Here is a 26,637-nt window from a genome sequence, read left to right as displayed (position 1 = left end):
AATTTGTTTTAAAAGTTAAAACTTCAGTATAAATGTCATACTATCTATTGTTTTTATTTATAATTTTATTCAAAAAAATGTAACGCGTGAATTTTCTAAATACGTATATTCCATTTACGGAACCAGAAAACACGTCGCAAGAAACGGGAGCCAGGGACGTGACAGGTGAAACAATTTGTCTGCAACTTCAATCGATGTAATTACTTTTTTATGCAAGAATCATGCCATATAATGTTTTCCTTAAAGCATCATTTTTGAATTCTCTTGTTGTTAAAATCATGTTGTAAACTGTCACTAACTTTGTTTATTAAAAAATTGTCAAATGAAACGAAACTGCTAGCCCTAGTTGCAATAATCCAACTCCCAGCTATTGACCCTCCGGGTCTGGGAGTTGCAACTGGTTTCGTCATTTACCATAGCAAAATCGCCGCCTAAAATCCCGGCGGAGATTTATTGGAGATTTATTGGTAAAATTAGCAACATAAACTATTTTCTGGCATGAATTAACACAAATAGATCGTCAATATATCTATAATGAGCAAAATAAGATAACTTACATGATGTGGTGTGCTCGCAGAAGAAAGATTTTAATCAAAGTTTCAAACACGTCAAGCGTAAATGTAAATGTCAACTTGTTTGCATATCAAACAGTTTTTATTAACCAAAAGAAAAATTAAAGGAACACATGAGGTGTGTTTACAACATGTACCAATAAACGGTTTACCTATGCTTTTCTCCGAACATACAATTTATGTTTTTAAGAAAGGTTATTTTCAAATATTAAATATTTGTTTTAAATGGACAGAAATTTTATATATAATTTGTTCAAATTTTAATTAATACTTATGTTAATTGTATATGAATAGCGCTCAGACAACAGACATTAGGAAGAAACAAAAGGAACGATGAACCTTAGATCTGCCGTAAGGGAATTATAATACAACAGCATCTACAGCAGCAACATTTATTAGCTCTAAAGCATACAATTGCTTTTAGCCATAAACAAAAGTGTAGTGCATGGATTATATGAATTATGAAAACTAGGAATTGATAGAAGTTACAAAAAGTAATCACTGATAAGTAACATAAGTTGTATGACTTTCAATTGATAATGACTTATTCATCAGATACTTTAATAAGGTAAGACATAAATTTAAAATTCACTTCTTAGTAACATAAGACTTATCACTTTAATATTGATATTGAGTGTAATTCATTGACTTCTGAGATAGACATTATTATACATTATAACAATAAGTAAAACACTGGAGCATGATTTAAGAACAATGATTTATATAAAACAACCCATTCAAAGTGTAACTTGTATTCATACATATATTCGAACACCATGTACTCATATGTGTAGATACATATAATCAGGGATTTCCCCAGGCGATTTTAGCCCAGCGGACTAAAATGCGTGCGCTTGACATTTTCACGAGAGCTTGCAAGCTTTAATCCGAATGCTGTCTACATTCGGCCAACGTTCATTCAAAACATGCACGCTCTTATCAGCGCTCTTATCAGCGGTGTGTGCATAAGGGGCATAGGTAACACGTATGAACGATTTACGGGTCGTTAATGGGGATCGATTATGGTCGTAATATCATAATAATGGTCGATAATGATCTATTATTACCGGTACATGTGGAGGTAGAGCAATTAAAGATATGCTCAAATTGTTTGTTTGTTTTATTTTAATTAGTTTAAACCCATTTATTTTAGCTCGATTGCATCAAAAGCCGTATGCTTTTATAAACGCTCTCGAATCTGTTTCCTGGGACTAGAACCAGTACTTGGTGTCTTTTGGGGGAGATCGAAGGAACGCTCACAGTGAGGTTTTAACCCGTGACCTCCCGATCTCTAGGCGGACACCATATCCACTACGCCACGGCGATCTATTAAATATTTCAATTGTTAACGACTATTGCAGAAAATAAACAAGTATAAAGACCTTGCTTCAAAAATAAACCGTAACTGATGTGTGTTGCGGTTGTGCGTAATTTAAGTTATGAATACAATTAATTGGAATCAAACGTCTTATTTGATTGCTCCCGACCATTTACAATTTGTTCACACTATTTTCTTAACGGCGACTTTAACTTCACAGTACCAACATTTAATATATTCAGATACAATATATACATATATATAGTTTCTTTCATATTTACGGAATTGGCTATATACCTGCAACACATTTTTCTTTAGTCTCTGTGCATGACAGAATACAATCTAATAAACGACAAGAAATTGGAAGCAAGATTTTCCATTGGTCACAGAATGTTTTTCAATCATTTTTTTGCTTTCTGTTTATTTTGGTTGTTATTTAATATTATAATATATGACTTGACTGAAATGAACTGAGGACAAATACATAAATATTATGAAATTTTGTGTTTTAGTAGCTCCAAAGTAGTGTGGATTTTGATTTATAACATTTAGAAAGTATATAAAGAAATCGACACCAACCGCCTGCCGCTGTGCCTGACCAAATTTCTGGGGAAATGCCAGTACATATATATTCTTCGCTTGTTATTCTTGTCTGTTTATCATTACATTCTCATCAGTGACAATTATCAAATGAAAAATCTCTCCAAAACACCTATCACACCAACACATCCGCATTTTGTACAGCACCTCGAAGAACACTGACAAAGATCACACTCACATACAGAACAATTCTTTAAAACGCAACCTTCCCTAACGCATAACTCACTTTCACCCATCTCTTTAGTTAACAAAGTCTTTAATACTGACAGCCTCAAGCACTCAACACTCTTAAACACTCTCAACACTAATGCCACCAAGGCATGAGCAAACTTAAGGACGTTGTGGTGAAAAAAATCCCGTACTTAGAAAAAATTAAACTTTTATCAGAACGTTTAGATAGGAGGACATCGGTCGTAATACCATAGTGTAGCGTTCGACATATACCATATGGTGTAATTGCAAGTCTCAATTAATTCTCCTACTAGATTGATCATACACAATTCAGGTATTTCAATACATGCATATACCAAAAACACTCATATGGTAAACAAATGAACACATGCATTACCGCCTTTCAACTTTATGTACGTCTTCAATGCGGACTCGAAATATAAAATGATTTAATTAAACAATAGTAAATTATGCTCGATTGGTTATTGTCGGCTCAGATACTACTTCAAGTACCCGGTGTAATTAAAAAATATACTGCAAAGTATGTGGGGTACAGAAAATATATACCGGTTTTAAAAAGTATTCCGGAGTATGACCGGGTGCGTATTTTCCGTATCCGGGGTACATTGTAGAATACTCCTGAGTGCTCGGGGTACTTTTAAGTAGTACCTGAGACGACAATGACCAATTGAGCGTAAATTATGTGTGGTGTCCCTCGATCGTGGTTAGGCTTTCGCTTTCAATAAGCACGATCACACACAGGGAAATATATGTAAATTTATCAGCTGTATGTGTGTATATGGTACCCCAGGTATTTTAAAGTTTACTACACTGTTCCCGGTGTATGGAAAATATACTAAAAGAACCCCGTCATATTGCCGGGTGCCTTTTAACGTATTATTCGTACCAAGGGAAACATTTAGTTTACCTAAGATTACACGGGGTACTTTAAAGTAGTTCCTGAGCCGACAGTGACCAATTGATTATGAGTGGTGTCCCTCGATTGTGCTTAGGTTTTCGCTTTCTGTAAATCTTTTAGCTGTATGTGTTTATATTTCATTATAACAATGCATATTCATTTCTTTGTTCTTTTTTGTTTTGTTTGTTTAGTTTCTTTTATGGTGTTTCTTTTTTCCATTTCTTTTTACTTTGTGTGTGTGTATGTCTGCAATATTTTCTATGTATATATGTATATTAAATAATCTAGCCTAATAGCCGAAAACAAATGTGGAATATGTTCAATAAATATTTTAATTGGTGCAGAAAGTGTTTCATAGCATTTCAACCCTCATTCACTTAGTAAAATAGTAAAAGTTACACCAACATCACATTGTATCTTTATTTTAATAACAACTTGTTTACAATGCAAACATACGCCCGATATTATTCAACTTACTAACGGAACATGCCACTTATCCGATCGCAGCGAAATTACAGTCATAAGAATGTGTCCTAATTCAAACTACAATGTTATACACAATACAATTTCAACTGCTACCATAAGACCAGATCGTCAGATACCACTGTGAAAACAATTTGTGCAGTGTAACCCTTTCTTTCCCTTTGCTCTAATCGACAATAACAACTTCCGCCATAAACGATTTGATATCAAATTTATGTTTTGAGCATTTTTCAACAAAGTAGACGCAAATTGATGTCGATTGTAACAGGTATTGTGTTTGTAACAATGTATTAGGTTGATTTAACTCGATTTTATGGACATATGTGTGACATTATTTTTTACATTGATTTTAATTTTACAAAGAAGAACTATGAGCTGTACGTATGTACTCATAAAAAGCTCAGAGCATTCAAGAAGAACTACTGCTAGCCCATACTTATAATCACAGGTGGTCAGCGTGTGGCTATGATATTAATTAGTGAAAACATCATTTTGAATGATAAATAATCATATTATAACGAAAAATCAACTTTTCTGAAAAAAAATCACTATCAAATATATATATTATAGGGGAAATCCGGGTAAATTCGGACGATTTTTGCACTCCGTAAAGAAGCATATGTCGTATACGGTTTTGTGTAGTTTTTCGACTTCGATATTTGCGAGTATCCTAGATAAATACCATATCTCGGACTTAAACATTACATTATGCGCTAGTTACAGCGGAACATAGACGAAGATTGCACAGATGATAGCCTATATGAAATGGGGATATTACGGACATTAGCGGGAAAACACGGACAGAGAATGGAAAAATAGGGACATATATAATTTATAAAGGGAAAATACTGATGTATAAATCTTTTTAAAAAAGAAAAAAACACGTTCCTTTATCCTCTTAACATCTTGGAATTCAACAGGTTTATTTTTTTCATGTCAAAAACAATCAAATACAATTCAGGGCTTTCCTTTGACCCGAGCTCCCGGGTTTTGACGCTTGAAAATTACAGAAGACCCCTTTTTGACTCTTGAGAAAATTACGTCATGCGTCACATTTGACCCGGGGGAATATATCTTGCGTCAACGAGATCAAAAGTTGTTAAGACTAAGCGATAATTGGCTCTGGGCGGAGTATCTCATTTAGTACACGCTAATCGTTAACGCCCGTTTCCAATCATCGAAGCACAAGTCCACCCAGTAGGCGGAGTTTGGTTAATTAAGAAATCTAGTATTGACCAATTAAAACACTGCTGGTTCGATGACGCGTGTATTAACTTTCCATTATTTATCATAGCGTTTGTTATCAGCTGTTTGCGGAAAAGACGTGTATTAAACCCACCTAGTTGCAATAATCCAACTCCCAGCTATTGACCCTCTGAGCTGTACTTATGTACTCATAAAAGCTCAGAGCATTTAAGAAGAACTATAAACCCACCAAAACAGAATGGACTCATCCGCGTCAGTTTTAATAATATTCAATATAAAATAATAACATCCATATCCACATAACACCGTAAAGCATATTTTGAGATATTTCCAGAGTATGGCAGAATGTATTTCCAAAGCTGAATGCACCCATCACTGTTTCGCTTCATGATTGCTCAGTTCAAAGACGCGCGAAAGTTATGCTGGCATATGTACTGTCTACAACGTCAAATTACACGCTTTGCATCAAAGTTGCTAAAAATAACTATAGAACCGATACAACTGGCCTTGTGGCAAAGTGACAATTTTTGCATGAGCTAATTGATTACAAAATACATGTAGGCGTAATAATTGACCGTTTGATAAGGCATAGAAAACGGCGTGTTTGTCGCACGTCTTCCGTGAAGATGGCACATGAAATAATTAAAGGGCGTCGGAATTTTTGATGGGATTAAATACGGAGGCACCTTTATTGGCGAGTAGAAATAATTTCCTTTTATAGTTTACCGATTTATATAGGCTATTGTGTTTAGGTACCACCCGTATGTTGTTGTTTTTTTTGTGATAGCCAGCGGAAATGTGTTTTTTTCACATTTTGTATTTGATTCTTAATTTAATAGCCACGCGAAACGGTCAAACAAAGTTATTGGATAAAGTGTAATTGTGCAAAGTGTAATTGTGCTAGTGCATTCGGAAAATGTCGCAGAGAAACCTTTTCGAATTCGGAATCGGTAGTAACTCTGAAAGTGTGTGTAAGATGCCAACGACAAAGCGCACTTTAGATCTAAATGACAGTGCTCCTAACACCCCCAAACGTGCGAAAGAAGAACATATGACATATTACTCTGCTGTATACATGAAGTTAATGTTGTATTAGAATACATGTTTTGTATTTATTAATCATTGAAATATTGTGTTTAAATGCATAGTGTTGTAGTGACAGTAAAATGTAAGAAATAAATGTTAACATACATGTATCTTTTTATTTGTTGCTTTTTATATATTATATCTCAGTAATTTGCTTAAATTGCAAAAAATCATTGACTCTCCTGCATTATTATTAGGACTCTCAGAAGTTTGATTTTAACTCTTGAAAATATGGTCCCAAGAGTCCTTGACTCTTGAGATTTGAGGTCTAAGGAAAGCCCTGCAATTAATAATTCCATGTTTGTTTCGTTAACTTATTAATAAATTTAACAATACAAGGTTTAGTTACGGTAAGAAATAAAGAAATCTGTTCCTTTACACTAAACCTTTCTAATGTTAACGCTATTAACTAAAACTAACCGAAATAGCTATCAAAAGAAAAAAAATGACGGGTGAGATATAACATGTTTATATGTTGGTGTCGATGTCCTTCTCTGTTTGTGTCTTCGCAGATTTGATAGAGGCTTTTTGTGCTCCTGTGTTTTGCTTAGCAGCTGTCTTATTTTCTTTGGAAGCCTTTCTTATTTTGGCCTTTAACTCTTTCTCGGTCTTCTTAGCCTGCTGTTGTTTCTTTTCTTCTAATATTTCGAGACTTGTAAGCAGTTTATGACCGGTTGACTTCTTACCTGATGTTGCTGGTCTACTTACTACATGTTTCGGGGTAAATAACTGGTCAACGACTTCCTCTTGATACGAAGTATCCACAGATGAGTTGCTCACCGATATCCACTCATTTTCATGCTCGAGGTAGCCCAATTCTTGCACGAATGAATGATTTGTGCAGGATCACTTATGTCAATGACAGGCTCAGAGCTCAATTGGGTTGCTATCAATGATTCTTCATAGTGAGCAATGGGTTGTGCCTGACCTTCAATTAACGAAGTTTGAGATGTAGATGTGAAAGACGTGTCAGTGACAGGTTCAGAGCTCAATGGGGTTGCTAATAAAGTTTCTGTGCCTGACTTCCAATCAATGAACGTTGAGATGCGGAAGACGTGGGCTCAGCATGAATTGAATGAGAGGCCATCTGACTTGGAGTTTGGGGTTTTTGTTGGTCAATTCTGACGTCGGTCGGCTTACTTGGGTCAAATGCTGTGATTGGTACGGCATGTCTGTTCAGGGGTACGATACCACATGCTCGAAACTCCCCAATGATGTTGGACACAGTGACATTTTGTTCCCATGCAGCTTTCAACAGCGCCGGAAAAGACCACTTGTTGACCAGGTGAAGTGCGTTGTCTTGCATGAAGGACGAACATGCTTCATTGTAGGCGTGCTTGAGAGGCCCGAAAACTGATCTGTCCAGAGGCTTGAGATAATGCAAGCAATGGGGAGGAAATGTGAGGAGCGTGATTTTTTCCTCAATGGCCCTTTCAATGATTGATAGTGACTCGTGGCTGGAATGCCCATCAATAATCAGAAGTTGAGGACGTTCTGGTCCACATTTCCTAAGGAAAACGTCATTGAACCAGGTTTCACCAATGTTGTCTGTCATCCAACCATTCTTTTGATAGGTCCATACAGTGTCACGGGGACCAGCAGTTGTATTGAAAGAGTGCAGACATCTCTGGGTTTTTCCTTTTGCTATAAGAAGGGGCGGTATGGCTTGACCTGTACCATTAACGCAGGCCATAGCTGTAATGTTAGTAGATCGATTGGAGGTCTTACTGATCACTCTTCTCTGTCCTTTCTCCGCTACGATCTTCACTGGTTTATGCTCGAAGTTGAACCAGGTTTCGTCGGCGTTCCATATTCTTTCTGGATGTACATATAAGTTTAGATCAAAAACAAGCTTTTCAAGATCATCGAAGTACTTTCCGATAACTTCGTTATTCATCATTCTTGATCTTGTTGAAGCTAACTTCTCAAGTGTTCTTTCCACTAGCTCTTTGTGCCGGTTACACCCACCCTTCCACCAGTCCTTCCCTGCGTGGAATTTACTATAGCTCGATTGGATCTTTGTCCGCTGCCAGAGGACATTAGCCCTAAGTATGATCTGTTTCCGACTGAGACCAATGCCAAGCTGTGCCGATCTTTTTACTGCATTTACAATTTTCATTTCTAGGGCTGGGTCTAATGCTGGTGGTCTCCCGTGAGTAACAGATACAGCATGTTTCCAGTTATCCTGTCTGCTATGGTAGATTTGGGCACCGCAAATGTTTCACTGGCCTTCCTTATGCTAAGTTGTTTAGATTGGACAGCATCAACAGCTTTCTGGAGATCGGAAACACTATACCTCATAGTGTTGCCTCTCTTTGTATGGACATACTTTTTAGGCATTTTTGAAATATCAATTGAAAGACCGGCCTTAAAAATAAAGCGACAACATAAAATACATTTTGATAGATTTAAAGCATACTTATCCCACTTTTACTGTGAATTAAAGCCCCTTTGATAAAATTTCTGCAATAAACCACGGCACGAAATGACGTCATTTGTTCGACAAAATGACGTCATAAATCCAGCGAAATTATTCAGTTTAACTAATTTAGTTTAAATGAAAAGGTTTACTGAATAAAAAGTGGGATAAATAGAATAATAGATTAGTGATTATAGATCAGGTTAATCACGCTTGGCACGAAAACGAAAAAGCACGAGCCTTAAAAAGCACTCGCAAAGGCTCGTGCTTTTTGTTTTCTAAGCCTCGCACGATAAACCTGATCTATAATCAACACTAACCTATTATTCTCTATTTAATTTGCAGTTTTCATCAAATATAATATGATATCAAGCAATTGCATGCCCATCACCAGTTGATTTGAAAAGACAAAAGATGCTGTCCGTATTATCCATATCATGCAATAAAATTATGCGGTGAATTACGGACACTTTATTTGTTAATTTTTTTCATATTAAATCGAATAAGAACATGGAAATCTAAGGTTCTGCATGTAAACATATTTAACTGTAAACGTTTAAAAGATAAATCAAATATATTAAACGTGGAAATGTAAGAAAAAATAGTGTTAAGTACCGGTGTTTGAATTCTCCCGCTTTGAAACTTTTGTCTTCAAACGAAAAAGGAAGAACACGCAGGTACTTCACGCATGCGTATTTTTTACCTAGCAACAGTGTCGTCATCAGGTTGCTACAGACGCTGGCACATGGAACCCAAAGATTTACGAGCGAAAAGTTTAAACATGATACAATGGTTTATTTTTTACTTCAACGTAATTGTATTAGAAGTGTCCGTATTTATACGTTCGTCCGAATTTTCCCTGATTTCCCCTATAACAAGGTATCTAACTTAAAATCACACGAAAACGGGGTGCATCGTTTTGAACAGCCATTACTTCATCAATTTTGCAACGATTTTCACGATCTCGGTTTTATTCAACGCAGAAATGAATTTACTTTCTGAAAATATAAATGTCTTGCAATATTTTTACAAATACTGGGTCAACTTTTAAGAAATAACACGATACACAACTCGCGTGACCCAGTTAACATCGATCAGACCGTATTCATGACTGAAATCTTCACGGAGTAAAGGGCATTTTCCCTGCAAAGTTCACGGACCTCGATACCATAATTCAATAAAACGTATGAAAAAACATTCTTACCGTGCTTGCCGTTGCATTATGCATCAAAACTAACTGTCCAGCGCTGTTTGAAACCTTTGTTTACATACATTTCAACTAACTGACATTTTAAACACACGAGTGATTTCATTGGTCAAATGCGAAGGTGTGTCTTTACAACTGGAGATTTCATTCATAAATACGGTCTGATCATTGTCAAGTAGGTCAATCGAATTGTGTATCGTGTTATTTCTTAAAATTTGACCCAGCATGTGTAGAAATATAAAAAGATATATATATTTCCAGAAAGGAAATTCATTTCTGCGTTGAATAAGACCAGGTTCATGAAAATCGCTGCAAAATTGATGAAGTAATGGCTGTTCAAAGCGATGCACCCCGATGTCGTTCATTACCAATTAAGGTAAGCAATGAATACATTTCAAAAACACATTAAATGTACCTGAATGGCAGCCTACAGGGCTTGTTTTCCTATTTTTTGTGAAGCGGCCTTGGCCCTCTAATTTTGTGTAAAAAAAGAGTCGCGAACTGTTCAAAATTGTGAAAAAATTATAGCATTTTCATGATATCTTCCTATTAAGGAAGCAGTATGTTTAATGTTTTTACTTTGTTGTTCTGTATCCTCTCAGAGTAATCAAAGCTGTGAAGTTGTTTTTATTTTAAAGTAGAAACACTACTGTGCATTGATTTATTATCCCCACGCTTTTCAAAAAAGTGGGGATTATGTGGTTATCTCCGCCGTCTGTCCGTCCGTCCTGGCCACTATCTCCTCCTACACTATTAGCACTAGAACCTTGAAACTATGGCTTTTATATTTCGGTATGCATGTGTATCTAGACAACACCTTTCCATGCGCATACAATTTTTTACCCCTGTGACCTTGACCTTGAACTTGAGGTCAGCGTTCAGGTTTAAAAATCTGAAACCGCAATTCGAAAAAGGCTCTGACTACTGTTTCCCTTCAGATATTGCTTTCATATTTGGTATGCATGTGTATCTAGACAACACCTTTCCATGCTCATGCAATTTTTTACCTTTGTGACCTTGACCTTGAACTTAAAGTCAGCGTTCAGGTTTCGAAATATGCGACTGCGATTCAAAAAAGGCTCATAACTACTGTGTCCCTTCAGATATTTCTTGCATATTTGGTATGCATGTGTATCTGGACAACACCTTTCCATGCACATAAAGTTTTTGACCCCTGTGACCTTGACCTTGAACATGAGGTCAGCGTTTAGGTTTCGAAATCTGCGACTGCGATTTGAAAAAGGCTCATACCTACTGTGTCCCTTCAGAAATTGCTTTCATATTAGTACGCATGTGTATCTGGACAACATCTTTCCATGAGCATGAAATTTTTGAACTTAGGGTCTGTGTTCAGGTTGAAATCTGCGACCGTGATTAAAAAACAGCTCATAATGTCTGTGTCCCTTCAGTTTTGCTTTCATATTTGGTACATGTATGCATGTGTATCTGGACAAGACCTTTCCATGGGCATACAATTTTTGACCGCTGTGACCTTGATCTTGAACTTAGGGTCCGCATTAAGATTCTGAAATCTTTAATGTGGTTATCTCCACCGTCTGTCATGGACAACATCTCCTCCTACACTATTATCACTAGAACCTTGAAACTTACACACATGGTAGCTATGAGCATATGTGCGATAGTGCACTATTTGGAATTTTGATCTGACCCCTGGGTCAAAAGTTATGGGGGTTGGGGTGGGGCCGGGTCAGAGATTTTCGCTCATTTTTATGCCCCCGAAGGAGGGCATATAGTGATCCGACCGTCCTTCCGTCAGTCTGTCTGTCTGTCTGTCTGTCCGTCACACTTTGCATTTAGGTTTCGCATTTAGGTTACGAAAAATGCTCATAACTTCTATGTCGCTTCAGATAGCAACTTGATGTTTGGCATGCATGTGTATCTCATGGAGCTGCACATTTTGAGTGATAAAAGGTCAAGGTCATCCTTCAAGGTTAAAGGTCAAATATATGGCTTCAAAGCGGCACAGAAGGGGGCATTGTGTTTCTAACTAACACATTTCTTGTTTTAGGTTATTTTACATTAACCTCTGTATTTCTACACCAATTTACTTCAAATTGATACTGAACATCTCTAATGACAATACGGTCAATCTCAACTATGCATGGCCCCATTACCATCCCTGGGTCACACATGCGGCGTGGGGATACATGTCGGTCTCTGCCGCGCCATTTCTAGTTTCTTTTATTTCAATATAATTATTATTTTCGAACATTTAACTTTTGTCTCTTAATTTTCGGACACCTTAAATGTTTGAATATTTTCTGTATCTAAATTTTCAGACACAATTTTTCTTAATTATTTTTAAGTCTTGGAAAACTAAGAATAATTAGGGTATATATGATATCCAACTGCAGCATTTCATGTGTTTTTCTTATATTATTATAGTTACCAGGAGCACAAAATGGCCACAGGCAGCATCTTAGTTACTGGTGGAGCAGGCTATGTTGGGACCCACACTGTCGTGGAGCTCGTAGAGGCTGGTTATGATGTGGTTGTCATGGACAACCTTGTAAACGCAAGCATGGGTGAGGCTTGAAAACCTCTCATTTATGTGCCTTTATTTTATTTAAATTACATTATTTAAATTGAGCCCATTAGTTGGAGACATGACGTTTTTGCCTATTTTCAAAATTAATGTTGATTACAGTGTTATAAGTTGCTTTCTCTATACATTTAGAATATTGAAAATATCAGTAATTTGTGTTTACATGATGTTTTATCCACTTACATTTATAATTTGTTACATGAAAATAGGTATCGTTGGCAAAAATGAGTTTGATTATATGCCTTAAATGAAACCATTGGTACTCTCTCCAAATCAATCACTTTGATCCATCTTCAGAGAGCATGAGGCGGGTGAATGAGATTACAGGCAAGCAGGTGCCAACATTTAGTATCGACATGTTGGACAAGGAGGCCCTCAGGGATCTTTTCAGAAAGGTAAACAAAAACAAAACAAAGGACAAAGTGGTTTTAAGTATGCTAGTATGTGTTGTTCCATGTGTAGTATTTGTGTACTATCTAAGATGAAAAAAGATCAAAAGCATGCTATAAGAGAAATATTGATAAAACACTTACTATAAATAGTTGTGAGAAACTTGTTGTGAGAAACTTATTTTAAAAACATATTTTTAGGAAACATGTATTTGCCATACATTTGCATTGCGTCCATTTGCGAGTTCATTCATATGAGAGTACAGTTGTAGGCTTTCTTGCTATTGCATGTTGTTTTTTTTATCTAATGAGTCCTCTTAACTTCAGATTCTGTCTCAGTATGGTTACAGCATGATTCATGTTTCAGCACAAGATCCTCTGTGTGATGCACTTTGCTGGCCTGAAGGCAGTAGGGGAGTCCTGTAACAAACCTCTCCTCTATTACAAGACAAATATAGGCGGAACAATCAGCCTTCTTGAGGTACGGTGGGTTTTGACATCACCAAGAACAAAGATTTGTATGTGGTCTATAATAATATGACCTGCAAATATGGGTATTATGCAGTATGTGGCAAGTCTGGTCAGGCGCTAGCTTGTTCACTAATGAGACAACAAAACCTTGTGAGACTTTATAGTGGACAGTGTAGACCCTGACCATACTACGGGATTGCAAATGGTGGTTTGGAACTACACTTATGGCATATGGCATAAGACCTATTTTTAACTGATGCAAGTCATATGACATGTTATCAATAATAACAATTAATATTTAAAAAAACAGTTTTTGCTGCGATTATATGTTTGAATACTGCACAGGTACTTGAAAAAAAAGTTTAAGTCCTTATATATATAATAAAAGAAACGGTATCCAATGATGATTTCACAGGTGTTTTGAATAACACTATGCAACAACATACAAAATCAAACAATGCACACATATGTTGTTGTGGTTGCCAGCAGGAAGCGTCCATCTATGATTAAACACCGTTTATTTGATGAAAAGCGACCAATTATGTCCAAAACAGTTAAAAGTTTCACAAATATGACCCCAAAATCGAAGTATGTAATTCTCGACGTTCAAATGTCAGTTATGACAGAAGGCGATTCCTGCTGGCAACCACAACGACATGTGTGCATTTTTTTTTTTTCATGTTGTTGCATTGTGTTATTCAATTCAACCGTGAAATCAACATTGGATATCTTGCCTTTTATTGCTAGTATATATAGAAGGACCAGAATTTTTTTCAAGTACCTGTGGATTACTGTAACCAGAGACTGCACATAATTTTGAATACCCAATAAATTATTTCTGGTATATTGAAGACAATTTTCAAATTTCCATTTTGGGAATAGGTTCCTGCAAGTTTGACATATGAGTTTCGCTCTGTGAAAATGGGTTTAACTCAAGTGCGTATAGTATCGTCTCAGATTAGCCTGTGCAGTCTGCATTGGCTGGGACGTCACTTTAGGCACATGCATAAACCCTCTCATGTTATTTAGGTGATGAAGGAGTTTGGTGTGTACAACATGATCTTCTCCAGTTCTGCCACTGTGTACGGCTCACCCAGTTACCTGCCCATAGATGAGAAACACCCTGTAGGGGGCTGCACCAACCCCTACGGCAAGACCAAGTACTTCATTGAGGAAATCCTCAAAGATATTTGTACTGCAGAAAAGGTAACCTAGCAACACATATTTATACCCTGGCACACAAAGTTTCGGGATGTTTGTTTGTACAGCATCATTAGCTGTATTATCTTGAAACCTTATAGGTTGGCTGATCTCATTTCAGCACCTATGAACCATGACTCTTGCTTCCCTGTATTAAGAGTTTTAGCCCAAAGTTAATTTTTAGCTCGGCTGTTTTCGGAGAAAACCCGAGGTATTGTCATAGCCAGCTCGTCGTCCGCCGTCAGACGTCCGCCGTCAGCCGTCCGCCGTAGGCGTCGTGCTAAAACCTTAACATTGGCTCTAAAATCAAAGTGCTTCCACCTACAGTTTTGAAACTTCATATGTAGATGCACCTTGATGAGTTCTACATGCCACACCCATTTTTGGGTCACTAGGTCAAAGGTCAAGGTCTCTGTGACCTCCAATATAAAACTTTAACATGGGCTCTAAAATCAAAGTGATTCCACCTACAACTTTGAAACTTCATATGTAGATGCACCTTGATGAGTTCTACACGCCACACCCATTTTTGGGTCACTAGGTCAAAGGTCAAGGTCACTGTGACCTCTCATATAAAACTTTAACATAAGCCTTTACATTCGCTCTAAAATCAAAGTGCTTCGACCTACAACTTTGAAACTTCATATGTACATGCACCTTGATGAGTTCTACACGCCACACCCATTTTTGGGTCACTAGGTCAAAGGTCAAGGTCGCTGTGACCTCTAATATAAAACTTTAACATAGCCTCTTCAATAAAAGTGCTTCCACCTACAACTTTTAAACTTCATATGTATATTCACCTTCCTCATTTCTACACGCCACACCCATTTTTAGCTTGGCTGTTTTCGGAGAAAACCCGAGGTATTGTCATAGCCAGCTCGTCGTCCAGGGTTCGCCGTAGGAGTCGTGCTAAAACCTTAACATTGGCTCTAAAATCAAAGTGCTTCCACCTACAACTTTGAAACTTCATAAGTAGATGCACCTTGATGAGTTCTACACGCCACACCCAATTTTGGGTCACTAGGTCAAACGTCAAGGTCACCATGACCTCTAAAAAAAAAAAAAAATCTGACAAGCTTTCGCAGCCGAGCGTTGGCACCCATTATGCGGTGCTCTTGTTGTACTAAATTGTGACCAGAGCTTATCTATAAATCTGTTAATAATTGTACTTAGATTTTGTCAGGTGCATATCTCAAAAAGGTATTCATTTGAAAATAAATAAGTAGGTATACTTGATTAAGGATGTGAAGTGCACTAAAAGCATAACTCTTGCTCCTCTTTTTTTAAAGTTCTTAAAAACTAAAAGATGCATCAACTTCAACCTTTATAGTTAATTCGATTTAATTATGGTGATATGCAATGCACAGGAACTATAACAAATGCTTTGATATTTTAGAGTTGTAGCCTTTTTTTTTTGAATTTTGTACAGAGGCTATATTCAAAACTATTGGAGACATGATCTTTAACTTGAGAAAGTGCAATCATCATGAAACTTTAGGGAGCTGATAAATGGCTTGAAAATAAGGCTAAGTTTGGTTTTACGACAAAAATAATCTAATCATGATTTAGTTATGCCTCACAACACACCTGACTCGCATGAGTTCAAGTTATTTCAAAACAGTTTTTATTGTGACAGCATATACAAACAGTAAAAAATAAACATCCTCAGTTTTCATAAAAAGTATGTATCCCCAATTACATTCAGCAATGGAATGTTGTGCTGCTGCGTTACTTCAACCCAGTGGGGGCCCATGTGTCTGGCAAGATAGGGGAAGACCCTCAAGGAGTCCCCAACAACCTGATGCCCTACGTATCCCAGGTGGCAGTGGGCAGGCTGAAGGAGCTCACAGTGTATGGAGATGACTATGATACACCTGATGGAACAGGTAGCTTTGGAGTTTTTAACTGTAAAGAAATTTGCAACTGTTTTATTATGGATTTAACTGTGCTGGCTTTCTTTGTTTACAGAGAGTGTTTGCTGATCCTTTATCTGAATAAAACTATGTAAGAGAATCTTTCCTTAAATTACAGAGGGGGGAATCATATGTATGTCAACATTTCGACTTCCATGCAGAGACAGGTATTTTTTGCCAATTTATACTCTTTAATACTTATATTAATTTTTTAAATGTCGCTCATTTTCCAGCCACATCAACAAGAAAGTGATAAGCATTTATTTCGAATTAATGTTCTCTCTATATCTTGACTTTTCTTGCTAAGAAATTTCTTAGCTGGATCACAAAACTACAGCTCCCTCTAAAACAATTTGTAAAGTGGAGATATAAAGTTAATATTAATGCAAAATACACGCAATTCACTTTCATTCTAATATGGCTGAAAATTGAGCAGAATTTAAAAATTTAACACAAGTAATGAAGGTTATAAAACTGCAAAAAAAAAAGTTCATGCATGGATATCATCGTCTTGACTATCATGTGATTAGCTTTCCCCCTTTGAATGAACTGGTCAAAGAACTAATGAATTGTATGATTGTTAGAAATGTAACATATTTTCACAGCTTTTTGGATCATGGCCATTGGATTCTAATATGATGTTTGTGTGTTATATGTTGCAGGTGTACGTGATTACATCCATGTAGTGGACCTGGCTCAGGGACATGTGGCTGCCTTGAAGTACCTTGAGAAGGGCTGTGGCTGCAAGGTAGAAACTGATTGAAAATTTTAAGTTGAAGGGGGTAGCCATGCAGAAAGATACTGTTACAGTGCCTGACAAACATCATCATTATATAAGAACTGATAATAATCCATTTCAATATTGTCAATTTTGTTTGACAAAAGGTATCCTTTTAAAAGCATATGAAAAAAGAAATGAAAGCCATGGTGTCTTTTAAGAACAAAAACATATTAAAACTGCTAAAAAGCATGGGCAATATTGTTTGACAACAAATCATAATATGATCAAAGATATTATGAAAGCCATTGCATTTTTGTCTGGCAAAAAGCATTTAATTCCTGATAACTGTGTTTGTCTAGGGTGTAGGATCAATAAGAATTTTATTTTTTTAACTCGAAAGCATGAATGGTTTTATTCTTCACCATATGTGAAGGTATAAATTAAATTTCTTTATTGAATTCTAATTAAAATGTTATGTTTTTATTGCATTGTTTTTCAGGTGTTTAACTTGGGAACAGGAAAAGGTTATTCTGTGATTGAAATGGCCAAAGCATTTGAAGCTGCCTCTGGAAAACCTGTAAGTACATGCAGTATAATTAATACTTATTTGTTATTGATGGTAAAAACCATGGGTTCAGATTCAATGATGTGCAGATAATTAAAGCATTTAATAGCAGTTACCATAGAAGAAAGGTACCTGGAGTAAATTGTTTCTTTATAATCAAAACGATGGCAGAACATGATAAAATTTATAGCTGCATTATTTTCCATTTTCTTAGTAGCCATATAAAACTGCTTGACCATTTTGAATATTTTCATATTTAGACACTGTTACACAATATTAAATAAAGTCCTTTGGAAATACCGTAACTGTATATGATGTTAATCTCCAAAAATTCATCACCCTCAATTTCCAACAGCGATTTTTAAGAAAAAACACACACCATATTTGATTTCAGGTGCCTTACAAGATAGCCGGTCGTCGTGCAGGTGATATAGCTTCCTGTTACGCTGACGCCTCTTTGGCTGAGAAGGAACTTGGATGGAAGGCAAAACTTGATCTTGCAAAGATGTGTATGTCACATGGTTTCTTTTTAATGCCTTATGGTTTATAACCAGGGGTGTGACTTTTCCATTTTTCAGCTGATTTCCTACCTTTCAATGTTGAACTTATTTTACAAATAGTTGTAAACTTTGCTTTATCTATATAGATATGAAGAGTTTAGTTGTACTCTGTAAGGGGGGTAGGGTATTTACCTCCCCTGAGGTGGTTCTTAAATCAGTTTAACTCCTGATAACTCTGAAAGGAAAGTTCTATTTTATGATTAACTGATGTTGTATCTTTTCAATGTAAATTGGGTCAAGTAAATTTCATCATTTCTCTCAAAGTTAAGCAAATTAGATCATTTTATTCTGGGTCAAGCAAATATGTTTGTTCAACTTAATCGGTCAATCAATTTAAATCATTTCATTATGGGTGTCAACACAGATGATCATTGTCAGTCAAATTGATAACTTACTCTTGCTCAAGAAAGCGTTTGAAACAAGATATAATGTAATGTTTCATTTCACTTTGTGTCAAAATAAAATTTGATTCCTTAGGGCCAAATTAATTTTGATATCTTTTATTTGGTAAATATAAACTTCTTTGATTTTTTTTCAAAGTATTAAAATATCTTTCATTGAAAAAGTAATTAAAAGTCTTTGGCAGTAAAATGTACATGGTTTTTTTTCTAAGTATTATTAAATTGACAAAGTGACAAAAAGCACCCGATATGGCATCACAGGAATTCTTTACATCTACACTACAGTAAACTGAACAGCCACACAATATTTGCTTGAAGTTGTAATGTTCACACCTGTTTCAGGTGAAGACTTATGGCGCTGGCAGTCCAATAACCCGACAGGTTTCAGAACAGAGAGCTAGGACCTGAGACATATTGTGTATCACTTTTAGACCAATTTTATTTGTTAATAGAAAGTCATTTTATGTTACCAAAGAAAATTAAAAAAAAAATGTTTTTTTAAATTATTATTTTGAATCCAAAGATACAAAATAACCATGTATAAGACATTTTTTGTGATATAAAATTACATTTTTTAAGTATTTTGTGTGTGAATATGTGGTTCAAAGTTGTTTAAACGTTTATTGACAATCCATGATTTTACTACAAAGGCAGCAATTGAGATGCTGAGTGTTATTGAAGTGTGTACCTCCTTTAGGTGTTACATTCCTTTTAATTGTTGAATGCATAGAGAACATACTTGTTGTAAATGCCATTTATTGATAAGGTGCCATTTCTTTGATTGTACTAGAAAACAAACGGCTCATGTATGAACATTGCTTTCTGGCAGTTACCACTGAAGAACAGACTTCTAATTACCTTTAAAATTATGCACAATATCTTATTTGAAATTTCTTAAAGATGTGCACAAGCAATTTTGTGTTGTTTCAACTTTGTTTTATGTAATTTCATGTAAAAAATCATATTCCTGTAAATTAAGGTTTTGGAACTGTAATTGAGATGTTTACACATTCATCTAGCATTTTGATTATATTAGTCAATATTATTGAAGAGATTTTGGTGAAGGTTGAAGAGAATTTTCCTTCTGTATCTTAATATATGCATACCAGTAATTTGCTACCCTACCTTATGTTACTGAAATCAGCAAAAAAAATGTGATAAGTATTTGTCACACAAAAGTATTAATATTTTATATGAAAAAGATTTTAAATCAAAATATCATCACATATTGTCAAGAATGGTAACGATGTGTTAATTAATAATTAACAAAAGCATGAATATTACACTTATAGCCTTGATAATGGATATTTTTGTTAAGTTGTTTACACTTGCAGGACCATAAATCAACTTTGTATTCATTTATTTATTTTTGTTACTAAACATAATTAATATACGTACTTATGACTATTGAGCACCCAAATATTTTGGCACATGAAAAGAAGCACCAGTTTGATGGGTGTATTTTAAGTTTTTTATGGTGGAGGGATGTGTTTCATGGCTAAAACTAGAGTTAAAGTATATAAAAAAAATGATAATTTTGGTTTGCATATTTAATCATGAGGGATCAAATGTGTGCTTCTTTAAACATTGTACATGTAGAATCTGGGTGTGTGCTTGGTTTTATAGTATTAATCGGGTGTTGAGCTTAGATTAAGGTAGTCTGTAGAGATATGCAATTTGGTGTGCAATGAATTTTAAGTTGCGGATGTATTTGTTATTTCTTTATAATCTCCGGACATTTATTTTTTGTTGCTTAATTTTCAGACACCTGCATCTTTTGAAAATTTTCCGTATTTAAATTTTCAGACATGAAAAAAAAAATTTAGTGTCCAAAAACTTAGGAGTAATTACGGTATATATAATTGATGCACATCATATGTAGTGCATAAGTCTTCTCTTTTTTTCTTGAATAACTGTTAACACATCTGTCCTTGCTATTTTGTTTCTTCAAAATGTACAAAATGCATTGACCCCATTGTTAGCCAGCAATGTTTGTTTGGGCGACTGATTTGGTGTTGATGGGTTTTACTTGATAAAATCTGTGTGCTAAGTATAACCAGAAACACACTATTTTCCAATAGATTTTTATTATCAATTTCTGATATTTGTCAATAATTGTTTCTTTTATCTTCTTTTGTAAGTTTGTGTTTGTTTGATGTATGCTTTAACCCTTCCCCGCTCAAAAGCAAACTAAAAATGACTGTATGCAAATGGCAGAAAAAACAACAAACCTGTCAAATTGCATATCTGAGAAAGAAAGGTTAAAGCTTTGTTAGGCTATACATTTGAATTTTTCTTTAGTATTATAAGTTTAAATTATTTGATCTATCTTTACCATTGCTTCATAGTACAATTAAATAGTTGGTGTAAATATATAGTCAGGCCTTGATGTTGTTTGTCTAAAGGTTTACACCTTCGATTGGATTATGATACCATGTGCTTTTTTACCATCACAAATTGAAAATACCTATGCATGATTTGTCAATTTTAGCATTGATTGACACCTGTCTATAGATCTGTTACATTTTGTTAAGGAATTTTGTCTTCCACTGATCAGTATTATGTGTTGTATTTAAGGCTTAAAATGTATTCTTTTAAGTCTGAGTCACATCAAGAGAATGAACAAGTTGGAAATACCATAGGTTAATACCAAAGATATATCAATCAAATAAGCCTATCTGTAAGACATTTTAGTACAGGTGTGTCTAAGAAGTAACATTTTAGAGTTGATGGCAAGTAAAACTTAGACATATAGTACAAACTTTGTACACCTGGTTTTAATACATTTATTTAATTCATAATATACTGTTGGTATTACAAGGTATTAGCAATATTTGAACTTAAAAATACTTCCATAAAACTTCTGGTTTCTATCTTACTTTTTAGATCATGTAAAACTCTGCCAATGCTTGAGCAGGACTCTGCTTTTTTCTGTAAAAACTGTTACAATTCATACAATTCAACATTTTAAAGATAAAATCAATTTGATGGTAACATTTTTCAAAGCAGGTTACTTGGGTAGATCTTAAATATAATCTCACATTCATAAAAAGAATCGCATCAAGCCAAGAGCATAACAACATGGTATCCAAGATGTATGTCTTACTGTATATCAAATAATAACTGTATTTCAACTTAATCTATTGTTTATGTCCCATTTTATTGTTGTGAGTGAAAATAATTTATGAAAATCGTTTTCATCATATTTTTAATTATTACAGATCTGGACATCCATATTTCTAAAAATAAATTTGAAATATATCTATTACGGTAAGTGGAATTGAATTTACAATACATGATACAGTCATGTAATGTGGAGAAAACTAACAGATAATGATTTTCCTTTTACATATTTGCAATAAAAAACAGTAAATAACTTTTGAATACATTTTTGAATTTATAGTCTGTTCAAGCAGTTGATACAAAATTTGCACTTGATGATTTTGAGTTTCCTTCTTTGATTGTGCACTGAAAGCATTTGTGTTAGCCAGAATGTGATATAAATTAGAGGGAATTTTGTTTTGTTATTTGCTTGGTACTGAAAATAAAAATTATATTTTTCACTGTTTTGGTTTATTACCAATGTATTAAAAGAAGTTGAAAATCCTTCATTGTTGTTAGTTTGCATATGCTATGCAGGTGTGCGTGTGTGTGTGTGTGGGGGGGGGGGGGGTAAACAGGTGGGTTAAAGTCAATATATTTAGTTACCCGGTAGTTTATTTAGTTTGCATCTTGATGAGACTAAAGATATAGTAAGCTTGCATGGAGACCTAGATAAGAAGTGTCTCCTTGCAGCGTGTCAGTGAAACAAAGGGCACTATTACAAAAGATAGAAAGGGTCAAAGCTCAATTACTTTAGTTTGGTTGGAGGTATGGCATTTATTATGTGTGTAGATAAGATTAAATGCTGAAATAGCAGAGTTAGCGCTAGGGGCCAGTGTGTCAAGGTCACAAACTATAAATTTAAAAAAAGGTTTCCGGTGAATAACTTTTGAGGAATACACAGAATTTGTATGTATGTTGCTTATATATACATAACTTTGGAGTTTGTTTGGTATCAGAGGTGGTAAGATCAAGGCCACCATTATTAAAAAAGAAAAACTGCTTCCGCTCAATAACACAAGTTTGTATCAGGTATTGTTCTGAGATTGTTTATGTCGTTTCCTAAACATGAAGCCCTGGCTTGGGATTGTATGTTAGACCAGTTGGATTAGGGTCACTGTTATGTGAGAAAAAACTGTTTCTGCTAAATAACTCTTACTAGTTTGGATGGAGGTATTATGTTGAAATTGTGTGTGTCTGTAGCTTACATGCAGAGCTAGCTCTGAATAGTAAAATTATCTAAATTTAATTTATAACTAGTCGGGCTATAGTTTTCTGTCATGAGCCGGAAGGTACGTGTTTTTTCTAAGTTTTGCGAGGTCATTTTTGTAATTTTGTAAATCCATTGACATTTTGAAGTGGAGAAGGTCAGTCTTCAGGCCCTTTTACTGTAATTTTTCTAATTTTCAGAAATTTTTGCAAGCTAGCTATTTTTAGAAATGATTCACTTTGTTAATTTAACGATGGCAGCCCATAAATTACAGAACAATATTGACATAACTGACCAAAATTTATAAACATCAGCATATTAGCCTTTTGAAAATTTCTTATATCCATTGATTTTACCAGATTTGTTTCATCGTCTTACGTAACACGCAAACTTTTCCCTAAATGTACCGCCCACATAACGTGTTATAGTGTCTGCTTTGCTTTGTACAAGACTTTTAAAAAATTGAATAGCGTCGAAATCAGGTACTGATTCTATCAAAGAAAATTGATTCACAAGTTTTTTACACAATTACCCTCTCGCAAAATAATCCTAAACTCTGCCAACCTATTTATCCTACATATAAAGCTCATTCTGTTACTACATTGTATGATGCTCTTTGTAAGACAAAATGGAAGTGATAAAGTTGTATCTGATTGGGTGATACGATTGACAGCTAGAAATGGTCCATTAAGCTGATTTAGTGAAGTTCACACAACCCTGAGATTCTCAATATGTCTATCATCCCCTTTTAATGAAGAAATCACAGAAAAATGAATTTTCTATTAATGTTCATCATACCGGTAATCATTGAATTTCTTCTTGTTTTGAAAGAAAGCCTTTATTGCATTTGATTGTTGTAGCATATGAAATAATAAAACAATTTGAAAGACACTACGTATATTTTCAATCAGGTACACACATTTATATTTGAGTGACAGCATGTCTTGTCAGGATTCAAAGTCACATGTTTGATGTCCAAGCCACCACCCACTGACTGGTCATTACTAAAGTCAAAATTCTGTGCAAGTTTCAAAGCTTCATCACTAGGTCTGACCACCTCAACAGGTTGCCATGGTTTCACAAGATCTGGCACAAAAGGGTCAGAAGTCTGCAGATCAAGATTCTCAATGGTTGTTTGGGCCTGAAGCTTGTATGAGTGCAACATCATCCGCTCCGGAGTGGTGTCACAGCGATTGCTGTAGGTGTAGTCACCAACAATGGTGTGGCCGATGTAGTCACAGTGGACACGCAATTGATGTTGTCGGCCTGAAATTATTTTAGATTTTAAGTTAGTAAACAGAGGAATTACCTCAGGATACTTGTATGTACCTGTGCATAAGAACATGGATTATGCCCCTGCATTACGGGTTACATAGAAACGTGAGTTATTTTGATGAAATTGATGGATTATAGTACAAAATTCTACAGGTAAATTGTTTACACTTATGATTGCATAATGCAAATTTGTACTGAGTTTTATGCACAATTAATTGCTATACAATCATGACTTGTGTACATATTTCATACCTTTATTTATACATACATTGTATCTTAAAGCAAAATAATCACTATGTTACTTAAGACTGTACTATCTTTCAATAGGTACAGGTAGGAATTTAAGGAAGAGCCAACTGGATAAGGCAATCCTGCTTTTCAATGTTCTAAGTATGTCATATATACTTAAATCTACCATTAAATGAAATGTTTTAATAGAAAACATTGGTACAGACATTTGGTTTACTGGGGTTTTGAAAATAGTAAATCTTTCTGTTGAAATGTATGGTGCATATTTGTGTCTAAATAATTATACCAAAATTTAGGGTAGTTTTTATTGTGCATTGACATATACTTTTTAACATTTATACATTTAAATCCAGCACTGCTTCATGCTTTAGTTACAAGAATTTAATGTTAAAAAGTCTGCAATATCCTCATTAGCAATAAGGAAGATAATAGATGAGACACCTATGTCCATTATTGCTTTTCACACATATCCGAATTGGGTATGCATTGTTTAATAGACAAATTTGAATAAGTGGTCTTTAAAATTTTCAATTTATGTCGTTATGCAATTTTTATGATGTTTATGAAAATTTACCTAGGTACAATGGATGGGCACTGCTTTTCCAGGAGTAATCTTACTCAAAACCGGATTTTCTAATTAAACTTAAGAGTACCTGTGAAAGGCTTTAGCAGAACCTTGGTTGCAGGCTGTCCATCGTAAGTCCCTCGTTCCAGACACATGAAAAGGGTTTTAGTGGGGCGGGGGTCGCTGCAATGTGGGTGATCAACAGCACACATACGGCCCGGCCATTCCTGGTCTACCAGAGGTCCAATAGCTATGTCTATCAATGTGCTCTCATTGTGTACATAACCTCGCACCTAAGAAAATAGTGTTTCTTTCAATTCATTATGTTAAAAGTATATTTGCAATAACTTCAAGCTGGCAGTTTTTATGTTATTTGTGAGCCAGTTTGGCAATAAATGGCATAAAATTGAGCGTGATATACCAGTTTACTCTAATCTTGCTGAGCCAACATAATGGTACATCATGTGATTTGACAAATTTAGCAACTTTTTATTTTGCATGCATGGAAACTGTGCCAATTTTTCATTTGAAAGCATAAAATCAACATAGAATTCAGTTGCTTTAGTATAATTATTAGAATTTCTGTTAAATGTGCTTGAAATCACTCAAGACAAAAGTTAAAACCGATCACAAACTAGTAGCCTTACTAGGGCAAGGTAATACTTGGTCACTTGTTGAGCCTTAAACATGGCAGAGAGATGACCTGCTGCACGTTTGTTCAGTGCCAGACACAAGATGCCACTGGTTGCATAGTCAAGTCTGTGAACAAATCTGCAGAAAAACAAAGGGATAATCATACTATGAAGTGCTTTTAACTTTGATTAATATTCATTAAAAGTTGATAAAAATTGTCCTCTTGATATGAAAAAACCTTACATATGCATGGATAAATAATAAAAGTGGATAATCATGCTAATTCAATATACACAGCACAGTAAAACAAGAGACCGAAACAAGCTACAATTAGGTAAAATGTTCAGTATCTAAAATTCTTTACAAACTACAATTTTGCTTTTACATCAAGTTCGATAACATGAATAAGTCAATTGTTTTACATTCTATGTTTTTTACCTGAATCCATGCGTGCATTTGGGATCTACAAGGTGTGGAAATAGTTTTCTAACTTGGTGTTCAACAGTGACGTCATTTGGGTTATTGCTGTTGATTTTTACATCGAAATTCTTGTTTACACATAAAAAATTATCACTTTTATAAACGACTTCTAAGGCGTCAATATTGATATCCTTATCCGAGACTCCCGGCGAGAGAACCTCGTGTTTGGCCATAGTTGGTGAAGTTAATATATTTAAATATTTCGAAATAACTTTTAGTCTTTTGCGCATTAGTTCTTCCTTAATTTCTAAAAATAAGAAATCAGAACAACGTTGTCTACTAAGAATTTCCAAAAAACCCAGCCTGTTTGTAAATAGGTAAAATGGCGAAAGTATTAACAAGGGAAGTAACCT

At 35.1% G+C, this 26,637-nt stretch overlaps 2 protein-coding genes across 4 annotated transcripts; one reads left to right on the top strand and one right to left on the bottom strand.

Moving 5' to 3' along the window:
- The first annotated feature begins 91 nt into the window (after positions 1 to 91).
- On the top strand, positions 92 to 22,379 carry LOC127862320 (UDP-glucose 4-epimerase-like). Of its 3 annotated transcripts, XM_052401402.1 has the most exons (11): positions 173 to 196; positions 10,243 to 10,357; positions 12,388 to 12,527; positions 12,845 to 12,942; positions 13,304 to 13,417; positions 14,437 to 14,613; positions 16,316 to 16,496; positions 17,186 to 17,271; positions 17,744 to 17,821; positions 18,204 to 18,318; positions 19,113 to 22,379. In XM_052401402.1, exons 2-11 carry the CDS (start codon positions 10,326 to 10,328, stop codon positions 19,169 to 19,171), a joined length of 1,080 nt encoding a protein of 359 aa, XP_052257362.1. In that variant the 5' UTR covers positions 173 to 196; positions 10,243 to 10,325; the 3' UTR covers positions 19,172 to 22,379. The 3 variants fall into 3 exon arrangements, with proteins under 3 accessions (XP_052257363.1, XP_052257364.1, XP_052257362.1); XM_052401403.1 differs by lacking the exon at positions 10,243 to 10,357 and having other exon boundaries at positions 92 to 196; XM_052401404.1 differs by lacking the exons at positions 173 to 196; positions 10,243 to 10,357 and adding an exon at positions 93 to 165.
- On the bottom strand, positions 21,781 to 26,637 carry LOC127862325 (RNA pseudouridylate synthase domain-containing protein 1-like). The gene is made up of 4 exons (XM_052401408.1): positions 26,243 to 26,637; positions 25,819 to 25,942; positions 25,260 to 25,464; positions 21,781 to 24,348 (listed from the first exon to the last, which is right to left on the bottom strand). Exons 1-4 carry the CDS (start codon positions 26,512 to 26,514, stop codon positions 23,990 to 23,992), a joined length of 960 nt encoding a protein of 319 aa, XP_052257368.1. The 5' UTR covers positions 26,515 to 26,637; the 3' UTR covers positions 21,781 to 23,989.

The sequence above is a fragment of the Dreissena polymorpha genome, chromosome 16 (assembly GCF_020536995.1).
Source record: "Dreissena polymorpha isolate Duluth1 chromosome 16, UMN_Dpol_1.0, whole genome shotgun sequence".
Classification (NCBI taxonomy): Eukaryota; Metazoa; Mollusca; class Bivalvia; order Myida; family Dreissenidae; genus Dreissena; species Dreissena polymorpha.
Note: the sequence above shows the minus strand (reverse complement) of the source record. Positions and strands in the feature narration are given on the sequence as shown.

Bases quoted from the DNA above. Each gene is read 5' to 3' on its own strand.
- LOC127862320 (XM_052401402.1), top strand. From the start codon at position 10,326: ATGCACCCCGATGTCGTTCATTACCAATTAAG. The intron at 16,497-17,185 runs GTAGCTTTGGAG...TATATGTTGCAG, and splicing joins TGATACACCTGATGGAACAG to GTGTACGTGATTACATCCAT. The intron at 17,822-18,203 runs GTAAGTACATGC...ATTTGATTTCAG, and splicing joins AAGCTGCCTCTGGAAAACCT to GTGCCTTACAAGATAGCCGG.
- LOC127862325 (XM_052401408.1), bottom strand. From the start codon at position 26,514: ATGCGCAAAAGACTAAAAGTTATTTCGAAATATTTAAATATATTAACT. The intron at 25,943-26,242 runs GTAAAAAACATA...GTTTTTCTGCAG, and splicing joins AAATGCACGCATGGATTCAG to ATTTGTTCACAGACTTGACT. The intron at 25,465-25,818 runs GTAAGGCTACTA...CTATTTTCTTAG, and splicing joins CCAAGTATTACCTTGCCCTA to GTGCGAGGTTATGTACACAA.